The sequence below is a fragment of the Neolamprologus brichardi genome, chromosome 2, assembly GCF_056152115.1.
Source record: "Neolamprologus brichardi isolate AB-2024 chromosome 2, ASM5615211v1, whole genome shotgun sequence".
In the NCBI taxonomy this organism is placed as follows: domain Eukaryota; kingdom Metazoa; phylum Chordata; class Actinopteri; order Cichliformes; family Cichlidae; genus Neolamprologus; species Neolamprologus brichardi.
The window spans coordinates 29,932,062-29,956,648 of NC_142105.1; the positions used below are offsets into that span (position 1 = coordinate 29,932,062).

The 24,587-nt window shown below is 42.7% G+C and overlaps 2 protein-coding genes across 5 annotated transcripts in view; one reads left to right on the forward strand and one right to left on the reverse strand.

The window, feature by feature from the left end:
* flrt1b (fibronectin leucine rich transmembrane protein 1b) overlaps nucleotides 1–20,524 on the forward strand; it is a 36,242-nt gene extending 15,718 nt beyond the window's left edge. For all 3 annotated transcript variants that reach the window (XM_035910207.2, XM_006781316.3, XM_006781317.3), the window contains exons 2-3: nucleotides 13,461–14,544; nucleotides 17,204–20,524. In XM_035910207.2, coding sequence (XP_035766100.1) covers nucleotides 17,219–19,420 — 2,202 coding nt within the window. In that variant the 5' untranslated portion in view covers nucleotides 13,461–14,544; nucleotides 17,204–17,218 and the 3' untranslated portion in view covers nucleotides 19,421–20,524. The remainder of the gene's footprint in view (nucleotides 1–13,460; nucleotides 14,545–17,203) is intronic.
* The window catches only part of macrod1 (mono-ADP ribosylhydrolase 1), a 146,723-nt gene that overhangs the window by 92,531 nt on the left and 29,605 nt on the right, over nucleotides 1–24,587 (reverse strand). The window lies entirely within an intron of this gene.

A 24,587-nucleotide genomic window follows, 5' to 3' on the forward strand; every position in this document is an offset into this window, starting at 1 on the left:
ACACACACACACACACACACACACACACACACACACACAGGACTCCGGGGATTCTCCTCCAAAGGCATAAGTGCCAAGTTCAACCTAGCGAGAGTAATAGTGACCTATCTAAGAGTGCCTTCTGGTGGAGTGTGTGAGAGGGTGTGCGGCCCTTAAATTACCCATCTGTAGGTGTTTCCTGTGCATGCCTCATTCTGAGCGAGACACAGACAGGAAGAGATGGCGAGAGAGACGGAAAACCCCTCAATCATATTTAATGGCACTATTCATCCACGTACTGTCACAAGACGACGTGTGTGTATGCAGGGCTGCATTTTGTGTTTTGCTGAGAGTCGGGGTACATCATAGCATCTCCTGGCACATTATACTGCAGGCAGATGGGTGTGCAGTTTCTCTGAGCGTATAAATTTGATGCATTCCTCCTGTGCTGATAGAGAACAGTGTTAGGCCAGCGTAACAGGCCGGTATTAAAGCTGTTTATGTTTCATTCAGGCACCAGCCAGGTCGCATCGTCCACTGCCGACGTGACGGAGGCCTCGGTCTAAATATGTTTTTAGGAATATTTTTGCTTTATTGCAGATGGCTGAGCAGAGAAATCACTCCAACATGGCGTGGGAGGATGTTACTCATAGCTTCAAGGGTGTCAGTCTGTAAAAACCTGCAATGAAACCTGCCTCACCCTTCCTTAAGGAGCTGCCAACCCACCTAAAAGCCTTCATCTGTGAGGTTTTCACTGGCTTTTCTGTGTATCGCCGTCTAATTACTGTTATGGAAGGCGTCTCTGTCCTGTGAATCATTTGAAATCTGAGTTTTCACTTTGCCGTTAAAAATGATCAAATTTTAATTGAAAGGCTAGGACTTTGTGGATAGGAGCAACTTCAGTCAGGCAATAAGAAAACTCATCATTAAGGCTGCGTATCCGTCTAACCCTAACTGGAGGTAGAGCGGGTGGGTGAATTAGCTGGGCTCAAGCTCACAGCGATGTGAATATATTGCAAGGACCCAAGGCCGCAGCCCTCAGAGAGCCCCTGGAGAGATAATGCAGTTTATTTACCGCTTATGCATAAAAATCTGTGTGCTGTCTTTGTAGCCCCATAGTGTGAGGTCTGACTGCTTTAATTATTAGCTGCTGTGTTTAAAATGAAGCCGCCAGCGTTTTCATTATTCGCACCATATTTATGCAAAACACCTTCACTCTGGGTGTCGTGTGAGAGTTTGTGTGTGTGTTTTTGTGCGTGTGTGTTAACCAATCTTCTTCACGTCTCTCATCTCCTCTGCTGTCGTCTCTTTGCAGCTCCCCTCCTAGACTCTCTAGTCCATCGCGACCCAACTTCTTTCTCCTCCTCCTCCTCTTCTTCTTCTTCTTTTCCCCTCTTCAGCAGAGCTCTCTCTCAAAGTCTTGTTTACTGCCTCCTCTGCCGTTCATTCTCTCTTTGGATACCGGCTTCCTCCAGGGCAAAAACTCTATAGTTCACTTTGTCTCCCTGTCCGCCTCCATCGACGCTCCCCCTCTTCCATCTTTCCTCTTTATCCTCTTCCTTTCATTCCTTTTTTTTCATCTTTTCTCTCCCTCTCGACAGAAGGTTTTGGAACCCATCTATTGAAATTTCCCATTTGCACTGCTTGCCTCTCAGTAGCTTATCACCGCTGGAGTTTTGTCCTTTTTGCTCAGAAGAAGCAGAGGAGGAGTCGTACAGGGAAGGAAAGAATGCACAGCAAGAAACATTTTAACCACACACAGACACAGACGGCAAAGGATTGAATTTAGAAAGTTTGTCTTCAATTTTTTACGCTTTACTAACATCCACCTAATAAACCATCAATAACCTGGCCTGAAATGAATAGACCTGCACATGAAAGGTAGGGCTGACCCATATTAAAGACATCAATGCTGATAGAATGAGATTTATTTCACTAATCATAATGCAACCAAAGATCCTATAATGAAATTCGGATGTAGTTCCTTTATTGTACTAACAAAATCACCCCAACAAAATTATTAGCTTTATTTTCATAAGTATGACAGCTCCCACGTCTACTGCAACAACAGCAGATACTTCTTTAGAGACACCAGGGTAGCTGTGGCCCTTTGGTACCCCCTGGACTCAATGCAGACAACTCACCTCGCCAGTATCACTGACACTTGGCAGATGGATGCAGCTGGCTTTATTTAAAAAAATTACACAACATTTCCTCTATGTAAGAATTGCAGACATGTAGCTATAATTGATAGCTGATTCATAAACAAAAGTGAAGTAAAATAATGAACTAAAAATGTAATTAAGTTAAGTTGTGAGTAAACAATACTCGGCTGCTCAGGCGATACGTTGCCAGATTAGTTTAGATTTATAGCCCTTAAATCGATACGAGATTAATTATGTGTACAGTCGATTGTTAAGATTTAAAAAAAATAATTAAACCTCTTAAATTTTGTTGTCAATAACATCATTGTCGGTCTTTGAAATTTTAAATCTGTCAGGGGGGAAAAAAAAAAAAGAAAAATCTGTTGGGCAAGTTGCTGGTCTGTTAGGGCCGTTAATGATTTTTCCATTAATCGTGTTCACTGGTGAGGCGAAATGAAGCCTCATTGATGACTATTTTCTATTTCCACTCAGTAGTTTCACATTAAAGTGCTAATAAAAGTGCACGAAAACACCTGCTGAGTTATTTTGAATTGTGAAGAAAATTCAGTCTATTCCACCTGCTCCCAAACTCAGTGACAGCACAACTGAATTAGGAACCTGAAATAAATATCATTTATCCAGTTTGCCACAAACTTTTTTTTTTTTACCTGCAGGGTTACCTGCAGCTTGCACAGGTCGGCAGCATTTACTCCCTTAAAGCTTTAGTTATTGGATCATTTTTGAGATTTAAAGGATCAATACAATAAAAACTACTGATACATTAAATGCTCCATAGATTAAGCTAGCATATATTTATATAAATGTTAAGTAATTAAGGTGGCTTTTGTTTCTGAGCCAGTAAGATCCTCATCTTCCAGTGACGCTGGAGAAAAAAATATGTTAGTGTATGTTGTACCTTACATATGGTGTTTTAAGATAACTTAAATACTTTTTTTTTTTTTAAATGGCTAAATTTCAACTTTAATTAGTATCAACAAATGTGATGGGGCATACAAAACGTACACACCACCAATGGATACACCAAGACAGTCAAGCAGTTGTGCAAAGATCCAATGTTTATTATCTTGCCTTGTAAATTTCTGTCCAAACTATATTCGGGGAATAAAGCACCATTTCGGCCCCATATCCTCTCAGGCGTGAGGGGATAGCCCCCGCTCAGCACAGCCACACACGACTGAGGTTGGACCAGTCCAGCCAGCATAATTTGTCCCCTTAATGATGCTGGTGGCTTTTCCATCTATAGCCTGTGGCGATAACAATGTGACGATCGTGATTGATCGGTGGAGTTTTCATCATTTATGAAACTCCTACAAATGGCAAGTTATCCATTTGCATCACTACTAAACCACGATAACTCAAAGATCACACTCAATTTATCGTCTGTAAATGAAAAACAAAGATAGATAAACTTTTTTTTAAGTTAATCTAGAGGTGTTGAAATGAAGCAGAAAACTGCTTCATTTACATAACAATAACTTTACCCATCTGTTGTAATAAAGTAATAATGCAAAAAGTTTAGTTTTACTTAACAAAGAGAGAAAATCTAAGATAAAGAAAGAAAGGGAGAGACCAAAGAAAATGTAGAAACATGTAAATAGCAAACAGTAGGAGAAGGTGTTAAAGGGGATGGATGTCAGAGAAAAAAAACTGTTTGAAAACCTTTTAAATAATCTACAGATGCTCCTTAACACCTTCCAGCATCCTGAAGCAGTCAGCCAAGTGTATAAGCAAATTCAGAGCTAATTGACCTCAACACTATTCTGAGTGAGAGGAGAGAGATGGAGGGAAGCAGGCAGAGACAGAAACAGAGTTTGTACTGTGGTATGAACTGCCTTGAAGAGTAAGTGGGAGGTAGTGTTGTCACAGCGCATAATGGTGCTGCTTTCGTTATCACTGGCAACGAGGAGAAAAGAATAGAGAGCTGATGCGTTTGTGTGTCAGCGAGAAAGTCAGTCCACAGGCCAAAAGAGCGAGAAGAGAGACTGAGAGGGCGACGGTGTCGACGTTCGTTTCAGAAAGTGTGGAAAAGATCTGGAGAACTTTGTGTGTTTGTGTGTCTGTGTGTTTCAGAGGCATCCATTTTAGGGGAGCAGCTGGGTGGTGTGTGAACCACCCAAGCACTGATCTGCTTTAAGAAGCTGATCTTACCCAGTCACTGTGTTAAACACATTTGTCTTGACATTTATCAGAAGTGTGATATTTTTTCCACTTCTCCATGTGTGCAACAACAAACGTGTTGTAATTTTCAGAGCACTGCTTCACATTTATACAGTGAGGGATTCAATTCTCAGCTTGAAATGGCCAAAACAAAAAGCAGCACAAAGAAAGACATTTCACTGATTTCATTTTGCAACAACAGAAGAAGAAACAAAGAAAATAGAAGTTTTGTTACATAAGAGAAATCAAATATGATTTTCATTATTGTCACGCATAAACTCTTGTATCACAGCGCTAAACTACTGCACTTGGATCTCTGTACAAACATTTTGTTCCATTTCTGAGTGAATGAAACAAGTCAATTTCCTGTTATTGCTGAACCTTCTGAATTTTAGTTACATTTTCTACCTCATATCTGGAAAATGTCCTAAAAAGCTCCAGTCTGTGACTCAGTCTCACTAAAGTAAACTAGAGGATGGTAACCTCCTGCCTTAAGAGGAAAATCGGTTATTGTCGGTGACTGCGTCGGATTTTCTTCGCCGTCGGAAACCAATTGCAAATCGCTGCGGCAGCCACTTTTGATCACAAGGTGTTTGCACAGGTCGCTAAACAATCACAGTCCAACTTAGACTCTCAGACAGACCATCACCATCTGTACATGTTTATTATGGTTTTATCTAACTGAAAGTTGTGCATTACTAATGTAAAAGCCCAACAAGGGACAAGTGCTGGAAATTAGCAGCTAACTTAAATTCGATGTGCAGCACACCAGTTTTATGTGCTCTGCTCTGGAATTACGTTAAACTGCATTTTCCCTTTCAAATAAATACATTGAACTGAACTGATCCAGTACATTGCAGTCAATCCGAGTTCAATGAAAGCATCTGCCACACATATCTACAGGAGGCTCGACTCAATGGGTTGCCAGCTAGTTGTATTCTGGTTGTATTCCTGCATAAAAGGAAGGTTCCTGAGCGCCTGGTTAATTTTGCAGCTAAACCGTCGTCCTGCAGCAGCTAGGTCACTATTTGTGGAGCAATTTCTGAATTTCCGGTAGTTAATATGAAATTTAATATCTGACAATAACACATTTGCACCACTGACGGCAACAGATTTGCCATATTTTTATTTTTTTTAATTTATTTTTATTACAGATCATTTTATTGGAATACCTTAAATTGTCATGGAAATCTGTAAACTAAAACTCAACGTGTCATCACAACCTATATGGTCTATCCACCTGGGACAATGAATTTAATCAGAACTTTAACTGTCGCTGTTAGATTTGCCATATTTGCTGTATTAATAACAGCCAATCACCATATTATCACAAACAGATTCCACGTAATTGCCAACTTGACCCCATTCAATCTCAGACTGGAGACTGACTCAGAGATTTTAAGTTCATTGTACACGGTCACAATAATTTGTCATGTTGTGGTCTCTAACCACTATCTTCCCAAGTGTGACTGCAGCATTAGGCAATGCAAGTCCACATTTCATCTATTCAGACTAGGGATGCCCACCAAGCTTTGCATCAAGCCAGTAATGGACTTCCAATATTACCAGGGGAGGCTTTTTTCTTTTATTTCTTTTTTTCTTTTTTTTAGATGAATTTGGGAGAAGGAGGAGGTAGATTGGAATCATTCCAATGTCAATAAATGATCCTCATTATTACAAATACAATAATATTGGAGGTAACGCTTTTTAAAATAAAGAGTGCTTTCCCTCAATAGAAACGCATACATTGCCATGTAATCCTCAGCAAATGCACTAATTATTTGCCAAGGAGTTTTAAAGGTGTTCTTCTTCAGTACAAACAAATGGGCTTTGGGCTGAGAGCCACAGGCAGTTTAAGGAGGTCAGGAAGCATTGAGGGGCAGACTAACACTGTATTGGTTTTCTTTTCTTTTTTAAGGAAAGTGTTGTCAAAAGGATAATATTTCAAAAATAACTCCAGCCTCAACTGCTTGCCCTTTGTGCTCACTGCAACTAATCGATGAGAAGTCCATGTAGAAATTAGCAGCAAAAACAGAGCCGACCCCAAGTGTGTGCATTACAACCAACTATCAAAGTAACGCCAGATCAGAAAAAAATATACTGTATTGAGCCTTTCCCTCCCTTTAGATGTTTGCTGATTATTCCTGCTTTGTCGCTTCCCTCATCTCTCTCCCTCTCCGCCCCTCCTCTCATGCTAAATGGAAGCTGTGTGTTGCTGCGTTAGAAAGCTAGTCACATCCCTCTCGCTCTTCTTTTTAGCTCCTCTTAGAGTCTCTCCCTCTCTCTCCCCCTCTTTTTCATTTCCCACCTCTACCTTTCCCTCTGTCTATCCTTGACACGCTCTCTGTCTTTTTCTTTCCCGCTCAGCTCCCTCCAGCCTTCGTTCTGTCCACGCCGACACCCTCGACTGATTCTGCCGGAGTCATGGCCTTCAGAGCCTGACAAGAATTCGGCGCCTGTGTTTGTGCAAGTGTGTGTGTGTTTGCGTGCGGGGGTGTATCTGTGTCTTCAAGCATCGATGAAATATGAGCTGTTAAATATGAATGCTGGGTTGTGTTCTGATGCCATACAGTCATGTCACTCATGCGTGGAGTAGTTGTAAAAAACGTGCGCGTGCATAAACACTTACACGCTGCATTCATTGTGTATGACAAGTAACTGCGGAGCTTCTGTGGTATTACTCTGCATCACATTTGCTATCCATTTGTCTGATACTTGCCACACAAACACACACACAGAGGCAGGGCCTGGATTCAGGCTTCACTGACTTTAAACCTTGCACAGGCTGACAGTAATTTCTGCCTCCAAATTACATTCCAATGGCTTCATAAATCTGCTGCCTCCTCCTCTGCCTTTCTCTTTCCCCCATCTTCCTGCTTCTCTATCTTCCCCTCTTTTCTGCCGTCCCTGCTCTCTTTCTCCCTTTTACTCCAGCCTCACTTCATTTTTTTCCCCTGTATAAACCTATACCCTCCTCACCTCCCTCTCCGCCTCTATTTCACCATCTCTCATTCTCCTCCCCCTCCTATCACTTGTTTTCTCGTTTCCCCACACTCCTTCTCACTGGCGCTGGCTCAGTAAATGAGAAACAGGGAGGCAGAGATGGGGAGGTTACGTGTGTGGGGTAGTTAAACAGTCACACACTCGCACACATAAATCCATACAGATGCATACACACAGCTAACACAGACATACACGCTCACGCATGTGCTCACACGCCGAGAGAACTCAGTATGTAAATACTCATGTGCGCAAGCACACAACCGCAGTCAAAACATCATAAACAGCACATTACCCTTTGATTGAAAGACGAGCAGTTGTGTTGCCATATATTTGCCGTGTCTCTAAATTGACTTGGGTGTGCGCACACGCATTTAAATGCACACACATGTGGAGACGGTTTTAATGAGAGTGTTCATTTTACTGATAGCGCCTCTAGGTGAAATAATTGCCAGTGTTGGGCCCTGATGGCAAGTCCAAGTGTTCTCATGCCAGTTGTCTTTATTGGCCATGGCGGGCCGCAAACACACCCCTCATCTCCCCGACCGCCGCTTTAACTGCTGCTCTGCTGCAGCCAGCGCACGCTTGCAATGAATACATGGCCTTAATATGCATAAGCACACAATGTAGACACCAAGTTACGCATTAATACTAAAACACACACATACACGCGCGCCCAGGCGGAGGCCAGCAGAGAACAATAGGCCGTCTGACAATGGGGCTCAGAGGAATTCTCTTCTCCATATTAATATTCAGCAGAGTGGATATGGAGAGAGAGTGTGTCAGCAGGGACGCATGCTCATCAACCTCGCTAACACTGGGGTTAGACAGCCACATGATTACAAAGTACTCAGACTTTGGTCCCCAGCCCCGCAACTATTAATCCCTAACTCCTACTTCCTCACTTCCTCTGTCCTAGCTCACTCCGGCGCACAGAGCGAGCAAACTGCCAAGTATCACAGCTGCCACTTTTCTTTGCTTTCCATTTTCCCAATTATTCTGATCAGCCTGATGGAGCAAAGGGTGGATGGAAATGGATATTTGATATCGTCAATTTCCTGCCACCCCCACTACAGTGTGTCAGATTTGTGACAGTGCAGCTAGAAGGTCATCTGGAGGAGGATTTGGAAAAGGTTTTGGGGTTGTTGTTGTTGTTTTTTTGATCATGCTACTTAGCCTCAATCTCACCCTTTCCTCTTTGCGAACCTCATGTCAGTACAAATGAATATGCCAGCAAAAACAGCTGTAGTACCACTTGTTATAGCTTCCATCCGCAAATCGTACAAGGTGACCACTAACATGCACATACGAATGCTCTGGCTGTATTCATGCACATATGTTACCACCATCTGTACATCTGTAGTCACACGAATCATTTTACTGTTCATCTGTACACTTTGCTTTAACATAAAAGTATCCACAACGTAAAAAACATTTCTTTTGTTGTAGTCTTCAGTCGCCCTGAGCTCAGATGTGGATGCAGTATCTGTGCAGAATCACACTTATTGGTTTATGCAGTTTTATTATCTCTAGCCTTCTTTATAAGCCTCTGCACCAAACAAAGAAAAATAAAACACTAATATCTGCTTATTACTACACAAAGGAAAGAGGAGTGAGAGCGTCTGAACAGCACAGATGCCACAGTGAAAGTCACATACTGTTGCCTGCCTGTAGGCTACACAGTTGTTATATGGCTCACAAGAGCTGAGTGACTTCTGTCCCCCTGAGGAACGACATGTTCTCTCCGGTCTCTGTTATGCAAAAAGACAAAAAAAAAAAAAATCGAGTACAACAGAAAAGACATGGAGTGAAGGGTCAGTTAGAACTGTTTTTGACCTCAGCACACCTCTTTTTAACTGCTTCTTTGTTTCAGTGACAGTGTGACATGTTATGTAAAGAGGATGATATAATATTAAGAAATAATACTACGATAGCAGACATCGGTTTGCTTTCTATATACAACCTTTCTACAGGCAAAACGCTGATGAAATAAAGCCTAATTGTAAATTTAGTAAACTGCAACCTAGGGCTGGGCGATATGGCCTAAAATTCATATCTATAATTTGAAGCATGTGCTTCATCCATCCAACATCCAGGCATCCATGAAAACAGAATTTATTAAATTTAACGGAGTTAGAAGTTAACAGGAAGTTAGCTCGCTAGTTTCCACCTAAACATTTCATACCATGTTCTGACTGAGAGATTTTTGAAACTAACGTACAGCTCTGCTGTCACTTCCAACATAAATGAAGACAGAAAACTAAACAGCAGTGACGTCTGCAGGGTTACTGAAGTTGGACTACCTGGTATATAATGTTGTGCTACGTGATTGCTAGCGACACAGCTATGTTAGCATAACATTAGCACAGTGAAGCTGGAGGATGAACGCCAACTTTTCTTCCACTCGATAAAAGTTAACGTGACGGATTCTGGTGGTCAGGGACAAATGCAATCGCATAGCAGTTTTTGGCTTTCCCCATATTTCAAAAGTGCTTCATCTCTTTGCTACGACTGTCGCCTGCCATAATTTGCAGATGATAATGCGATACTTTCGACCAAAATAGGCGCAGCTTGATGACATCATCAACATGCGCTATCGCGATAGAGCGATATAGTCAAAATCTCTATCGTTGGCCAAATTTATATCGTTTCTATCTTATATCGTTTATATCGTCCACCCCTACTGCAACCTAAAACCTATATTAACACAGCGCCACCCACTTAACCTAAAAACGTCTGGTGTACAAGGGGTAGCTAGTTAGAAGAAAAATAGCTAAAAGGGAAAGAATGTAAGCTGCACCACAGCTTAGCACAAGATAATTTGGGCTTACTTGACCTCTCAGTAGAGTCCCAGAATGAAAATATGGAACTGGAAATGAGCATATCAGATATGGTTTGAAGTGTTTTATCCAACAAATGGTCCTAAACTCAAAATCTGCTATCAGTTAAGATTAAGAAAAGATAATAATTGTTCCCCCTTTGCAAGCTATAACCCCCCACCTTGTTTTAAATTAACTTTTTGACTAATCAGCTAAGGTGTGTTTTATCCAGAGACTGGTTGTAGACCACCTGGCAACTACCGGTTGCTGGGGAAAAACAAATGCTCCCAGAATAGTTGCAAGTAGTTGCTGGCAGTCATTCTAAAATCTACTGCCAAATCCTAGTCCCCAGGGTCACCAGTCAGTGACCCCATGATAACCGCCATCAACAACAGAAAAATGTGCATTCATCAACTGATTGGGGAGTGGTTGCAGACCAAGAAGAAAAGCGATATGCAAACCTGACACTAGACACCTTCGCCTTCAAAGAAAGCGCAGTCCCTTTTGAAACATGATGATTATTTCAGTAAGGTAGAACTTACTCGGTTACTTGTTTTCGTCAGACCTTTTCAACCTTCACTATCACTCGAAGAGTAGTTTTCATTTTTCCATTTTCATTGCCTATATTGAAGGTCTGATCCCACCTCATATCATTCAACGACTTAACAGTGAAACAGCTGACCTCTCTTTTCTATGATAATTTTATATTCTACCACTAATTAGTGCATTTCTAGAAAATGTTAACATCAGAGGAATGAAACCACTAGAAAGAGGAAATAAACTAAAACACTTGAACTTCTTTATCATCGTGACTCCATGTGTCCATTCGTGTTTTGTGTAACATTTTTCTACAAGGTTATTTTTAGACGGATTTCCTTTGAAAAGTGCTGCAATTTCCCTAATGTTCTCAAGCAGTTATGACTAACAAAAGTCATTACCTTGGTGAAACTTTCTCTAATCTTCCTCAAAACTCTGACAAACAGCCGTTTTCATACTCTGCCAAAATGACTAGCATGTACTTTGCCTCCAAGCTCCTTGCTCTGATAGATGCTCCTTATGTCTGCCGTCCTCCCATCACACTCCCACTAGTTAGGCTTGCTTCCATCAAAAAAAGTTTTAAGGACAGTCTTGACATCACACAGATAGAGCTTCACATATTGATGTCTAATGACCAATGGCAGTGAGCTGTGGAGATGCTGCCGATGCTCAATAGTCACTTCTTGTCCAGTGCTGGCAGACGTTTTGCCTGCAGTATGCAAAGATTAGTGCAGAGTCTAAGAGTAGTTGGGTCAGAAATTATAACTAATTAACGGGACTAGCTTTAAAATGACAGTTCACGTTATTAAAGGTGACATCTGCTGTTAATACGTGACTGATGATATCCAATTAGTGTTTATTTTTGCAGCTACTTTAAAGTCCAAAAATGCAAACTGTTAGACCTTAACAAATTACAAATGAACTGAATAACAATGAGTATAAGTCCTTGCTTAGACCATTATCTCATTTCTCCTTAATGCCAAAAACAAAGTCGACACATTTGGCAAACACTGCCTCTTTATCATTCTGCCCCACGTCGCTTGATTTTCATTATGCGAGTTAGCCACAGTCTGCACATATGAATAAGTTTACTAGGCATCAACTGGATATCAATCTGAAGACGTCCTATAAAAAGGATAATTTATCTCGCCAAACACCTCACTGAACTGCACATCCAGTTTCCATCTGTGGAACCAGTTACATCACATGGGAAACAAAAACCTGTACACCATCGCCCTGAGTGCACAGCTTTTAACAGCCCTCGAGGATGTACAGGTGTACAGACATAAGCCTGTTGACCAAGTTCTTCTCAGCTGCAGCGAGTGTCCTTCGAAAATGAAAATGAGGACGCCTTTATTTGTCTCTATTTGTGTTTAAGCAAACTGGATGATAATTTCCCAGTTGGCTATGTAGTCTACTTACTTTGGGATGAAGTGAAGAGGCGAATGTGAGCAGCGGAGCAGTTAATGGCCTTGATGAATTTGTCTCTGTACACTCAGTATGCCTGATGAAAACCTTATATCTCTCAAACCAGTGTTCACTGGGGGTTTGATTCTGCACATAAGATACAGGCACTTAGTGCGTGATGGTTAATAAAAGCTCAAAAGATTTGTCTGAAGAGAAAAAACACAAAAAAGCACAGATATAAAATATGGAGTTACCTTAATGGGAGGTTTGTGTCTACTGGGAGCACAGTGTTGTGCATATGCAGTGGTGACCTTCAGGAAGTATTTTCACGAGGTACTTAATTTTAAGAGGTATAACCATTCAGATGGGGATAATTATTTAGCCTGTACCTTTTAGGATTCTGTATTGTGCCAACATTAAGACTCAACAGCACATGGTGGCATCATTTACACAAAACAGGTGTAACAAATGAAGATATATTAGAAGATGTTTCATTTACGCCACATTAAGCATTAAGCCAATATTTAAAATATTCTTTTTGTGGAAATATAATAAACTCTATGATCATTACCACAACAGATTTATGAGAACAATTTCCCTTTATTAACCAGAATCCATTTCTTTAAATTAGTTTAAGGTTGGTGATTTTAAACTGGCCATATGTCTAAGTGTGAATGGTTTTCTATTTCTGTGTCCTGTGATAGAGTGGTTATTACCCCACCTCTTACCCAAAAACAGCTGTGACAAGCTCCAGCAGTTAAAAAATTAAGCTTTTAACATAGCTTGAAATAAGAGTAAAAACTACAAGCCGACTCAAACTTAAGAGGCTTTTGTTAAAATGTAGATACACAAATGACTTAAAGTGACTCTCTTGGCCCCAAAGCCAACAACATAATGTATTTTATGCAGCTTCTAAGACACGTTACTTCAGAAGACTTAGTCTTAATTCTTGGCACATCTTGAAATATTTTAGCATAACTTCTGCAAGTGTCACCATCATCAATATCACGCGGCTCACTTATTTTGATTAAGCTGTATTTATGCAGCTACATTTGTTGTGCATGCATTTGCATGTCACATTTTGAAACAAAGGCTTGTAGACAGCACTGTCCATCCATCCATCTTTTGAAGCGATCTTCCATCAAAATCTGTGCCACGTCTCTCTGGCTCTCTATTATAATGTCTCTGGTTCCATTAGCATCATACAGTAATTCCAAAATTTGTAAAGAGTGTCGTGAACTGAATCCGTGACCTTTAATCCTCCTTGTTGTGCACTCTCTTTTCACGTCTGATGTGTTACAAATGGCCCATTGTATCAGACAGATTTTACCTCGTTGCTCAAATGCATCTCCAAATGAAGCCTCTAATACTACTCTTGCCTGCTGTCTCTTTTCAGGTCGGCGCTCACTAACACTCAGCCAGCTGTCCTGCTGAAGTCGACACCAGTGAAGTCTACCTTCAGGATACAAAGGCTGTCCATTTCCACCAACTCTTCACACTGAGCCAGCCCATCACAGCACTCCTTAAAGCGGACGGTATACAATACATGCTGTCATCTGGCTTTGCTGAAGATGATCTGTGTGAACTGAGAAGGAAGTGATCAAACATTTAACAGAGGAGAGAGTGCTTGAAACTGAAGGAGAAGGAGAAAGGAGCTTTTCCCTTGAATCCTGCTCATACACTCGGCACTCTTACAGCCTGTCCATCACTGCCTTAAAAAGTGCTCATTACTATCACTGAACCGTGAAGTGCATGTTGTAATAATTGTTATAGTACAGCTCTAATAACAGATCAAGGACACTTTGTTGGATTTTTCTGAGCTGTGAAAAGCGTACTTATTCTCATTTGCCTCGCGCTGATCATCTATTAAAACCACTACCTGTCTATTTGAAGCAAGTGCTGCATGGTACAGTACTATTTTTGCATGACCCACTGCCTGCATGAGTAACCAGGGTTGCTTTTGACTTCGAAGAAGGACCCTTGAGCCTGCAACCATCTTCTGACTGTCTGCCCAACTGTAGCATTTGAGTGTGTGGGGTGGGGGGCTGTTTCAGAATTAGGCCTCTGGACACTTGCTGAAGATGACTTGAGTTGGCAGGCCTAAAAGCTCCTTACCAATAGAGAGAGAATTTGACAGCAGGACACACACACACACACACACACACACACACACAAAGAAGACTCAAATGTGGATGCCGAGGCGGCTTTGAGCCATGCTGGTGTTGCTACTTGTGGAGCCCTGGAGTACAGGCTATCATCATCCCTATCATCATTCACCCAAGCTGAGGAAGATTCAACGGCCCGAAGGAAAGAGGCTACACTTCTGAACGATTCGAAGGAGACTGTGAAATTGTGCTAACACACAGAGATCCACAGCAACATCCTCAATAACCCATATAAACACTAATACTCCCCTCCACAAATCCTTGATAGAGAAAAACAAGGCTGCGGCGGGAGTGAAAGGCACAGACACTGAACAGGTGAGCAAGCCCTTGGCGATCACATCCTGGGTCGATCAGACCTTTCACACATACACGCACGCACGTACACGTCATTCATCACAGCGGGGAACACTACACTTACATCTTGCTTTGAGCTACAGGATAGGAAAGAAGACACTAGAAAGCACACACCAGCTCTGTGCTCCTTTACTTCAGAACATGATTAAAATGTTTGTGGGAAGTGGGGGGTCAAAAACAAAAAAAACACAAGGGAGCGGAAAGGGAACGCGGAGGCAAGAATGCCGAGGGAGTAAGAAAGAGACGGGAGCGGTGGAGGAGGAAGAGATTTGGGGGGAGAGGTGCATCTAAATGAAAAACAGAAACTAAGTTGCAGTGGAGGAGAGGACAGGAGAGGAAGCGGAGAGCCGATTGATCCGATCTCAGTGTGCAGGAATCAACGGACGACTGAAGAGGAAACGATAAAAGAGGATTAGAGAGATAGAAACAGGGGAGGAGAGGAGGAGGATGACTGCACGGACACTTCTGTAAACAAACCTGAAAGTAGATATAATGAAAGATTATCAAGGGGAGGTGGGCGGATTGGAGAGGTACACGGCGTGATAAAGATGCAGCGAGCGAGAGAGAGCGAGAGGATGGACGAGGGAGGGGAGAGAGACGAGAGAAAAATCAGGATCATTAAAAGAACGTGTCGATGGGAAACCTTGGCATGTGGGCAAGAAACACACATGCCGGCCTGTGCCAAGAGGATGTTTATGAAAGGGAAGCAGGGATAGTGTGGCACTGAAACATATGCTAGTTGATATTCATAGTGCATCCCAATATGGTCTCAGCTCGTATCTTGACAGTCCCTCTTGTGTGTATGTGTACCTCTTTCTTATTTTTTCTGTCTCTCACATGCCGGGGAAAGAAATAGTCAGATTCGAGCTAAAAATACTATTAAGAAAAGAGAAAAATCAAGTCTGGGTCCACGTCGAATTAGGTGGCACACACTCTTTTTCACCCTGACATATCAAATGCTGCCGGTGTCGAGCTGAGACAGGAGTTAGTTGTTGTTGATACAGATCTTTCTCTCATACACAAACACACACATGCATCAGAGGCGCACACACAAGCATGCACAGGTACACAAATGCGGCTATTTTTACATCCATCTCGCAGAATAGAAAAAAATGACACCAAACCAATATTTGGAGCCATTCTTCTTTTTCCAGCTGATAGTGACTTCAGTCTTCACTGCCAGGAACTCATTTCCCCCTCCCGACTGTCCTACTGTCCATCTGTCTCCTCGCCTCCACCCCTCCCCTCTCAACTATTGTTGCCATCTCTCGTTTGCTTTGCATGGATTTTGACTGCAGCCAAGGGGCAATTTTACATGTAGCACAGAGTTCACATACAAACACACACGCACAAACATGCATGCGCAGAAGGGGCGGAGAAAGGGGGGGAAAAAAACTTGCCTTTAGACGATTTGTTTATCAAATGTGCTGTCAAATCATGTCAGGCATTTCACATCAGGGCACATTTTCCAGCCTCGGGCTACTTAAAAGAAAGGACTCAAACACGAGGACGCCACAATGCAATTTACACAACTTTCACCACTGTATATTTTTCATATTCTAAATATAGTGTGCCGTGAATGTGCACGTACGGAGATCATTTTACCTGAATTGTAAATTCACGTTATTGATGTTGGTGTCAAGGATTTGCAAGGAGACAAATCATAAAACATCGACCAAGGAACCTATTAATGTTGCAGAAAAATGCTTCTCTGTAAAACATCTCACTAAAACATTTCTGGGGATTTCAGGACCACTTTCCTGAATAATTTATAGAAATTTCACGAACAATAACAACTGAGTGAAGCCATGCATTATACATGTCAGCTTGTACTGAAACTTCTGTATGTGAATGCTTTGTGCTCAGTACGTTTGTTTATTTGTGTGAGCAAATTTCTCAGTGTGTGTTTTGGTCACGACCTCGGATAGATAAATTGTGTTTCTGAGTATACAACAATATATTTTATATTTATATATATATATATATTAGGGGTAGATATAGGGCAATAACAACAAGTTTAGTAGTTCTGCTACTCTCTGAGCCATCAACTGGACTGTGGGCAATTAATCTGATTTCCTCCTCCCCGATCTCGCCTCCATTTTAGTTTCATGTCACTCACTTCATTTCAGTTAATCTCTGTGGACGAAAAAAAACTCCTCTTCACTTATTTTCCCTTCCTTCAAATGTCACTGTCCAATTTTCTCCATTTCTGTCGTCCCTTTGCTTTCTCCGATTCGCGTAATCTTCCTCGTCCAGTCAATCCACCCCTCATCACACTCTGTCTCTAAATGTGCGTTTGTCTTCTGCTTGGTCGCCCTGACCCATATAATAGTGGGCAGCTTCTTATAAGTGCATCTGATGATTCAATCACCAAATCTCTTGCACTTTAGAGATTTAAAGAGACTTTGCTTTTATCAGCAGGTAGAAAACACAGCACTTTGGTCGAGTAATTTTGGAGATAGACCGCACAGCGAAACTCTATCTCGCTCTGTCTCGTCCTTCTTTTTTGCTTCCCTATTTGAATATAATGAAAAGAATTTTTCTCCATTCATTTTAGAATCATTGGGTTTCAGTGTCTGTACTTTGTTTTGATCCAGTTTCCCATTTTCTCTCCTATCAGGAGCTGTGCGCCACCATGGCAGCTGAGAGTGTTGCAGAACTCCGCGATTGGCTCTTCCTGCTCCTCCTGTGCCTCACCTTATTGGCTGAGGTGCTGGAACTGGCGGCAGCGGCAATTGCCATGGAGACGGGAGAGGGAGACGAGGGCATAGTTTGCCCCTCGGTGTGCCGCTGCGACGAGGGTTTTGTCTACTGCAATGACCGTGGCCTCAGCATTATTCCTCCGCTGCCGTTAACGGCTGCCATCCTGTACTTACAGAGCAACCGCCTGAGTAACGCCGGGCTGCCGCCGTCGCTGGAACGCAGCACTTCCATACGAGTGATTTACCTGTATGCCAACCAGTTGGATGAATTTCCTATACACCTCCCGCCTTCATTACGGGAGCTCCATTTGCAGGATAATAATATACGAACGTTACCGCGGTCGGCTCTTGCCAAGTTACCATTACTAGAACGTTTGCACCTGGATGATAACTCGATATCCACAGTTAGCATCCAGGACCGAGCCTTTTCTGGGACCCCACGGCTTCGACTGCTGTTTCTGTCTCGGAACCACCTGTCAAGCATCCCCGCAGGCCTGCCAACATCCTTGGAAGAGTTGCGACTGGATGACAACAGAATCAGCACCATCCCTACTCATGCCTTCCGTGGGCTCTCCTCCCTGAGACGCTTGGTCCTGGACGGGAACCTGCTGGCCAACACGCGCATAGCAGATGACACCTTTTCTCGTCTTTCCAACCTGACTGAGCTTTCACTGGTCAGGAACGCTCTGCAGTCTCCACCTGCCAACCTGCCTTCATCTCACCTTGTGCGACTCCATTTGCAAGACAACGGAATGACCCACATCTCGAGGGGGGCGCTAGATGGGATGCGGCGGCTGCAGAGGCTCGACCTGTCGGGGAATAATCTCACCACTCTGCCCCGGGGACTTTTTAAGGACACAGAAAGCCTGGAGCTGCTACTGCTGCGAGGAAACCCCTGGTACTGCGGCTGCAACCTTCGCTGGCTCCATGCCTGGCTGCACGGTCGGGGGGCGGCGGTTACAGTTAGGGGTCTAACCTGTCAGGGGCCTGAGCCTGTAAGGGGTCAGGCCCTTAGAGACCTAACTTCTCTGATGGAGCAGTGTGAAGGTCCCCCTCCTGTTCCTAATACTGGAATAGGAATGAACCCAGCAGACAAAGATGGAGGAGGTGAAGATGGTGTTGGAGGGGGTCAAGCAGTGGCTTCAGTCCCCCATGGCAGCACCACCACTACCTCTCTGCTCATCCCCACACAGGGTTCTCTTTTCACCCTGCGAGCTAAGCGGCCAGGCCTAGTTATGCCTCTGCCCCCAGGTGAAGGAGGGCACGTATCTGGAGAGGCACTGGAGCTGACTGTAAAACCTCTCTCTTCAGACAGCGTGCTGGTGAGCTGGCTTTGTCCAGAGCCGGCACCCTCCTTCCGCCTGTCGTGGCTGAGGCTGGGCAGCAGTGCAGCTCTCGGTTCAATAACAGAGACTTTGGTACCTGGAGAAAGGAGGCAGTATCTTCTAACCCAGCTCACCCCACGCTCCCATTACCTCATCTGCCTGCTGCCGTTACGACAGGAAACTTCCTTTGGGAGTCCCAGCATGGGTTCGTCTCGAGCTGTCAGCACGGACACGGACAGTAAAGACTCAGCCCCGGCCTGTGCACAGATAGAGACTGGAGATGCTCTGGCACACTCAGGAGAAGAGGGCTCAGATAAAAAGGGACGAGACTCAGAATTAACAGCCCTGCCGCTGGCTGGGATTATTGGGGGTGCCACAGCGTTAGTGAGCCTTCTGTTAATCTTTGGCATCTTCTGCTGGTATGGACAGAGATCAGGTTACATATCCGGGGACTCGGGCTCATACAGCAGGGGCCGGGGAGGAAAACATTATGATGACTATGTAGAGTCAGGCACCAAGAAAGACACTTCCATCTTAGAGATCAGGGCCCCTCCTGCAGGGTTTCAGATGACAGCTATGGCCCATCAGCCTGTTCAGCCTAAGCTGGAGGATGTCACCTACATCCACACCATTTTCCCCTCCTCCTCCTCCTCTTCCTCCCAAGCTAACGGGACCTACCGGAGCAGTCACGGAGCTGGCAGCCTAAATGGCACCATCCTCAGCCAAACCAGCCACCATCGTGTTACATATGGCACCAACCGTGGCTACAGAGAGGGTGGCATCCCTGACATAGATTATGCCTACACGTGATGATACAGGGACGCACTCCCTGAGCCACGAAAGCCCTGTTGGCTAGTGGTTATTTTGTCCTTGGTTTCCAAAGTACCCTCTGTGCCTCTGCTGGTTCAATTCTGATTGGTTTGTTAAGTAGAGAATTTCTGCTATGTTAATTGGACAATTGCTAGAGTGACAGAAGTGTAAGTCCTACTATACTCTTCTACTGTATAAATACAATTTATAGTAGGCCCTTCTTTCAGCGCTTCTTATAAATGGTTACAGTTTCTCTTTTGGATATCTCAGTGTCTTTCAAACCTACTGTTCTTCTCAGCTAATGATAATACAGTAAATTATTTGAGGTTGATATACTAGGCTTAGCTGATTTAGAAGGAGATATATTTATAATATGGGGAAAAGGCACTTGATGTGTATAGAGATAGGTCTCAAATCTTCCAACCAACTGTAAGCTTTGTGCTGTATAGATAAAAGGGATGACAGAGGAAGAAATCAATGGTTGTTATAACCCACAGATGACAATGCATCATGGTTGACATGAAAAGATGTGTTCCAAGCCCCTTCCTTTCCTCTGGTTCACTCCCCTCCTTTTTAATTTTTTCCCTCCTTTCCGCCTCTTTTTTTTCTTCTTCAGCTGAGGCTCTTTCCTTTTATTTCTCTTGTGTCTTTTGTGGTGCTGTGAGCAGAGGACGACTTTGTTCTCGCCAAGGGAGCTGACAGCAGTGATAACAGTTCTGACAGAGACGAGAGACACAAACCACAGCACGAGGAGACTAATGAGAGTGAGAGAGAGAGCATGTGTTTGGGTGGGGGGTGATGGATGGATGGATGTATGTATGGATGGATGGAGAAAACATCAAAGGAGATGAGAAAAAAAGGAGAGTGCGGAGCTGTGTTGGGGGGGATGTAGACGCAGAGAGAGGTGTGTTGGCTTCAGGCAGAGAGCGAGGACAGAAAAGGGGAGCTAAGTGGGAAAAAAGGGCGTGTGACAAATGCAGCAGCAGGAGGTAAAAAAGCACACAAAGAGGAAAAAAAGGTGGGGGATCAAGAAGGGAGTGGGTGGTTAAAGAAGAGGGTTGACAACTGGAATAATGTGACATCATAGTCCAAAAAAAAAAAGAATGAAGTTTTTGCCCACAGTGTACCCACTGCACTCAGCACACGCCGAGTGATAACAGAGTGCATGCTTCCTTCAAGGACTGTTTTCAGGTGCCTGTGATCATTGAAATTCAAAGATGAATTTAACATTTCTCGATAGTTACCTTTCACCTCGTGTATCTTTTTTTTTTAATAAACAGCACATTTCAGGATTTTAAAAACATCGGTAGGACAACAACAAGGACAAGAAGCACGGCGAGACAATCTGAGTAAAAAATACACTGATTGCCAAGACCACAGGACAACAGACAAGCCTGACAAGAACGACTATTATTGTAAAAAAAAAAAAAGAAGAAGAAGAAGAAGAAGAAAAAAAAAAACTTCATCTTGGAATTTCAGCACTGCATGTACCCAGTTTTTATTGTGGTCTGGTGTCATTATTAAATTATCTTTGCAAATGAAGTGAAAGAATCCTAATCACACATCTTATTATAGTAACCCATTATCTTCTAGAGGATGGCTAAACCTTCTTAATTAAAAAATAAGTTTTAGCAGCTGACACTTTTTTTGGTGGAAGTTGGAACGGCACTGGTCTGATTACTCTTTGTTAAAATCCACTCTTAACAAATCTATTCGACTACAGCGGGGAAAAAATATTTTTCTCTGTGTTTGTTTAAAAAGAGAGTAGAAGGATTTGTATATAAAGACATCTATTAGTGGCTTACAATATATTGATTGACTACAGCAAAAATACCAGACAGGAATCAGGAATCAGTTAAAAACAACTGACCAAACTGTAAAACTCCCAATAATAAAAATTTAAATATTTTATCCCTCTGTGTAAACAAATGCCAAATGTTTCCCTGTTGCAGCTTCCCAATTTTAAGTATTTGCAGTTTTTCTCAGTCTTATTACTCAGTAAACTGAAAATCTTTATCTCTTTTTACTGTTAGTTAAATGAACCGAGCAGTTCAAAGACATTACCCCAGGGTGCAGGAATCTAAGACAGACGTTTTTCCACAATTGCCTCACGCTGTATGGACCAGATGATTCAAGTGGACCTATTCTGCTCATTTCCAGCCTCATATTTTTATTCTTTGAGCACCAGAGCTGCTTTGCATGAATTACAATCCAAAATTACCGTCATTTATCTCGGTGCAGCCCCTCAGTTCACCCACTGTCTGAGACGAGCCACTTCAGCTCCCTTTCCTGTGCCCCTCAGAGGGTTTGAACAGCAGACTGGTGGGAGTGCTGTGCTCACAACTAGAGCTGTGTGCCTGTGATCACCATATTATAGCGATCGCCTCGTATTTGATATGAACAGATCAAAGAGTAGAAACAAAAAAATAACAAAGCAATTTGAAGTTAGTTTTTTTTTTTAAGGCCCACGTTTGAAATAGGGAAGCGCATAATAGGTCCTCTTTAATCAGTTAATTTAGATCAACAATGAAATTGTGGCCTTTTCTCTTACACTCTCATATACAAAGGCAATTCATTTACTTGTATTATAATAAAGATTAGCTGAATTGGAGAAACTAAAACAACTAGTATAATCACACCTGATCTAGTGCATTCTGGGAGGTGAAACGTATAAGTTGACTCAGGTCGTGTGGTTTTATAGGCCTTAGCACAGCATAGACACTATGTTCTGGTGACTGGGATCACAGCCTGACCGCTACACTGTGCAATTCAACTCAAAGACAACCACGGGGAAACGAGCGACCCCCTGCTTTCTGACCGCCTCTCACTGACCACACTAATGTACTTTAAGGGAGGAGGAACATCAAAGAAGACGCTAATAAAATACAGCCAGAGATTAACAGGAAGAGGAAGAGGAGAAGGTAGAGAGAGAAAAATAAAGGGGGAGAGTGGGGAGGGGTGATTTAGATAGAGCCTGTAAGTGTTGAAACCCAAGTCTTACTTTGAGTAGCTCTCTTTCTCTTTTTCAACCTGTGTTACAGTGTACCAGTAATATTGGAAGAGCTCCGGTGTGGGGTTTTTAGGGGTTTTTCTTTTTTTTTTGCATTTGTTTTATTATTATTTTTTTATTTTTTTAAAAGCACTGAAGCTTCCTTTCATTCTGTGTAGAGATCCTTTTCCTTTAAAAGTGTCACCCTCAGATGTGATAATGAAAACACTCTTATGTATAAACATAAAAAAAAGGGTGCAAAACGCTATTCCATTTATTGGTCTGTCGTCTTTTTTTCTACGCAGATGAATAAAGACTTCTAAAAGGAAGAGCGGATTCGTGAGTTCTGTGTGTGCGCGCGTCTGAGTGGAGTTCATCAAATCGGAAGGAAAGGCTGGAGATGTCAAATAATGCACCCGAGTGGGCGGGGGGGAGGGCTTAAAAACTTAAAATCAATGGGAAGCTCAGATTATTAACATGATTTATGACGAGACGGAGCGGGCCTCGTTAAATCACACACACTGGATGAATACATCAGCGTCTATGCGCTCCGATTCCATTCGGAAGGACGCATGTTTTTATCCTGACAAGTTCAAGTGCGTATTTCACAGAGTGACACGAGAAACTCGGCTGCGTCCATTTGTATGGATGTGTTTGTGCTCGGTGCTCCTGAGTTTGGGTGAAGACATGCCTCTCATTCTAAGTGAGTGCTAATGCTTGTGTAAGCATGGATCAATATAACGAACGGGGGAGTGTATAAGTGTCCATCTTGGACTAACTGCTTGTGATGGGCGTTTGAGAAGGAAGGAGTCTGAAAGAAAAATACTGTAGACAGAAATGGTTTGCCGCGCGCTGATGACTGCATATGACTATCTACAGGATCTGTGATTATACGTCTGGCGGTGTGCGGCTGCATCTTGGCGTCCCCGCTCTTAACAACAATGGCCCGAGTTCTCATCAGTCATTATGGACGCCTTTCACCGCCGCGGTCCATTATCTAACGTCAGGTCCTGCAGCTTAATTATCCTAACTCACATTACACCCAAGAAAAAGATGTATACTCCAAGACTGGGGGTAAGCATCTGTTTGGGCTAAATTTATTCTTGCACTGTAACAAATCGGATCAAAGTGAAGGCTTCCATTAAGTTACAACAACTAGTGCGTCTGTCCAAAAGTAATTACTTTGCGAGAATAAACTGTGCTTTAAATTATTAAGATGTGTTAGATACATAAAACACGTGTTAAAGTTTGTACATAGAAGCACAACAGCAGTGTGTTCAGTTTCGATTCATCTCATTTGAATTAATTTCTGACTATGCGACCTCTATTCCTTTAACAAACAGGCTCAACTCACTGATGTGCAGTAAAATGGTCGGTTGCATTTTAAACTCCGTGCTCAGTATTTTCTTCACAGCAGTGCTGCCACGGATGATTTAAAGCCGCAACGCGAGTTATCTTCCGGTGTTTGCGTGCATTTATAAGCTTATTTAGTGAAAAGGTCACTGTATTCCTCTCAATGCATGCATTTGAGGAAATGCATGTATGCATGCACAGTCAACCGAATCAAATCCACAACATAATCTTTTTGGCACAGATAGTTTGAATGCAAATGTTTCTACAAATACTGAGGCAGAGCTGAGAGAAGAAAAGGGACTGCACGGGTGAAACGTGTAAGTTTACATTTTCTTTCTTGACTTCGCAGCAGTCAAGGGCACAGCAGAGAAAAACATGAACAGATGCAACATATAAACATGAGAGGACCTCAAATAATGCTGCGTTGCCAAAGCCGCTGGCGTTTCACAGATATGCACAAGGTGTCCTTTAGCATGGGTGCCATTATGCACCGTCTTTACGGCAACAGTCAAACTGCCCTGTTACTTCTAACTCATCACATACAAATGCTTATAAATGACCTCTTGGTATTGCACTTAAACACACAAGGTAGGTGTCATTTTTTAGCATGCATTTAATTTGTGAAGGGGCTAATTGTTAAGCCAAATTAGCGCCACAATCTCAGGGACAACAGACAGCTATTTTTTTTTTCCTTTTCTTTATATGCTCTCCATCTGACCAGATTTGCATTGGTCATTGCCAGAGTTACTTTCATATAAAAAAAAGGCACCGTATCAACAGCCAAATAACCTTAAAAATCACTGAACTTTCACTCTGAGCTAGACC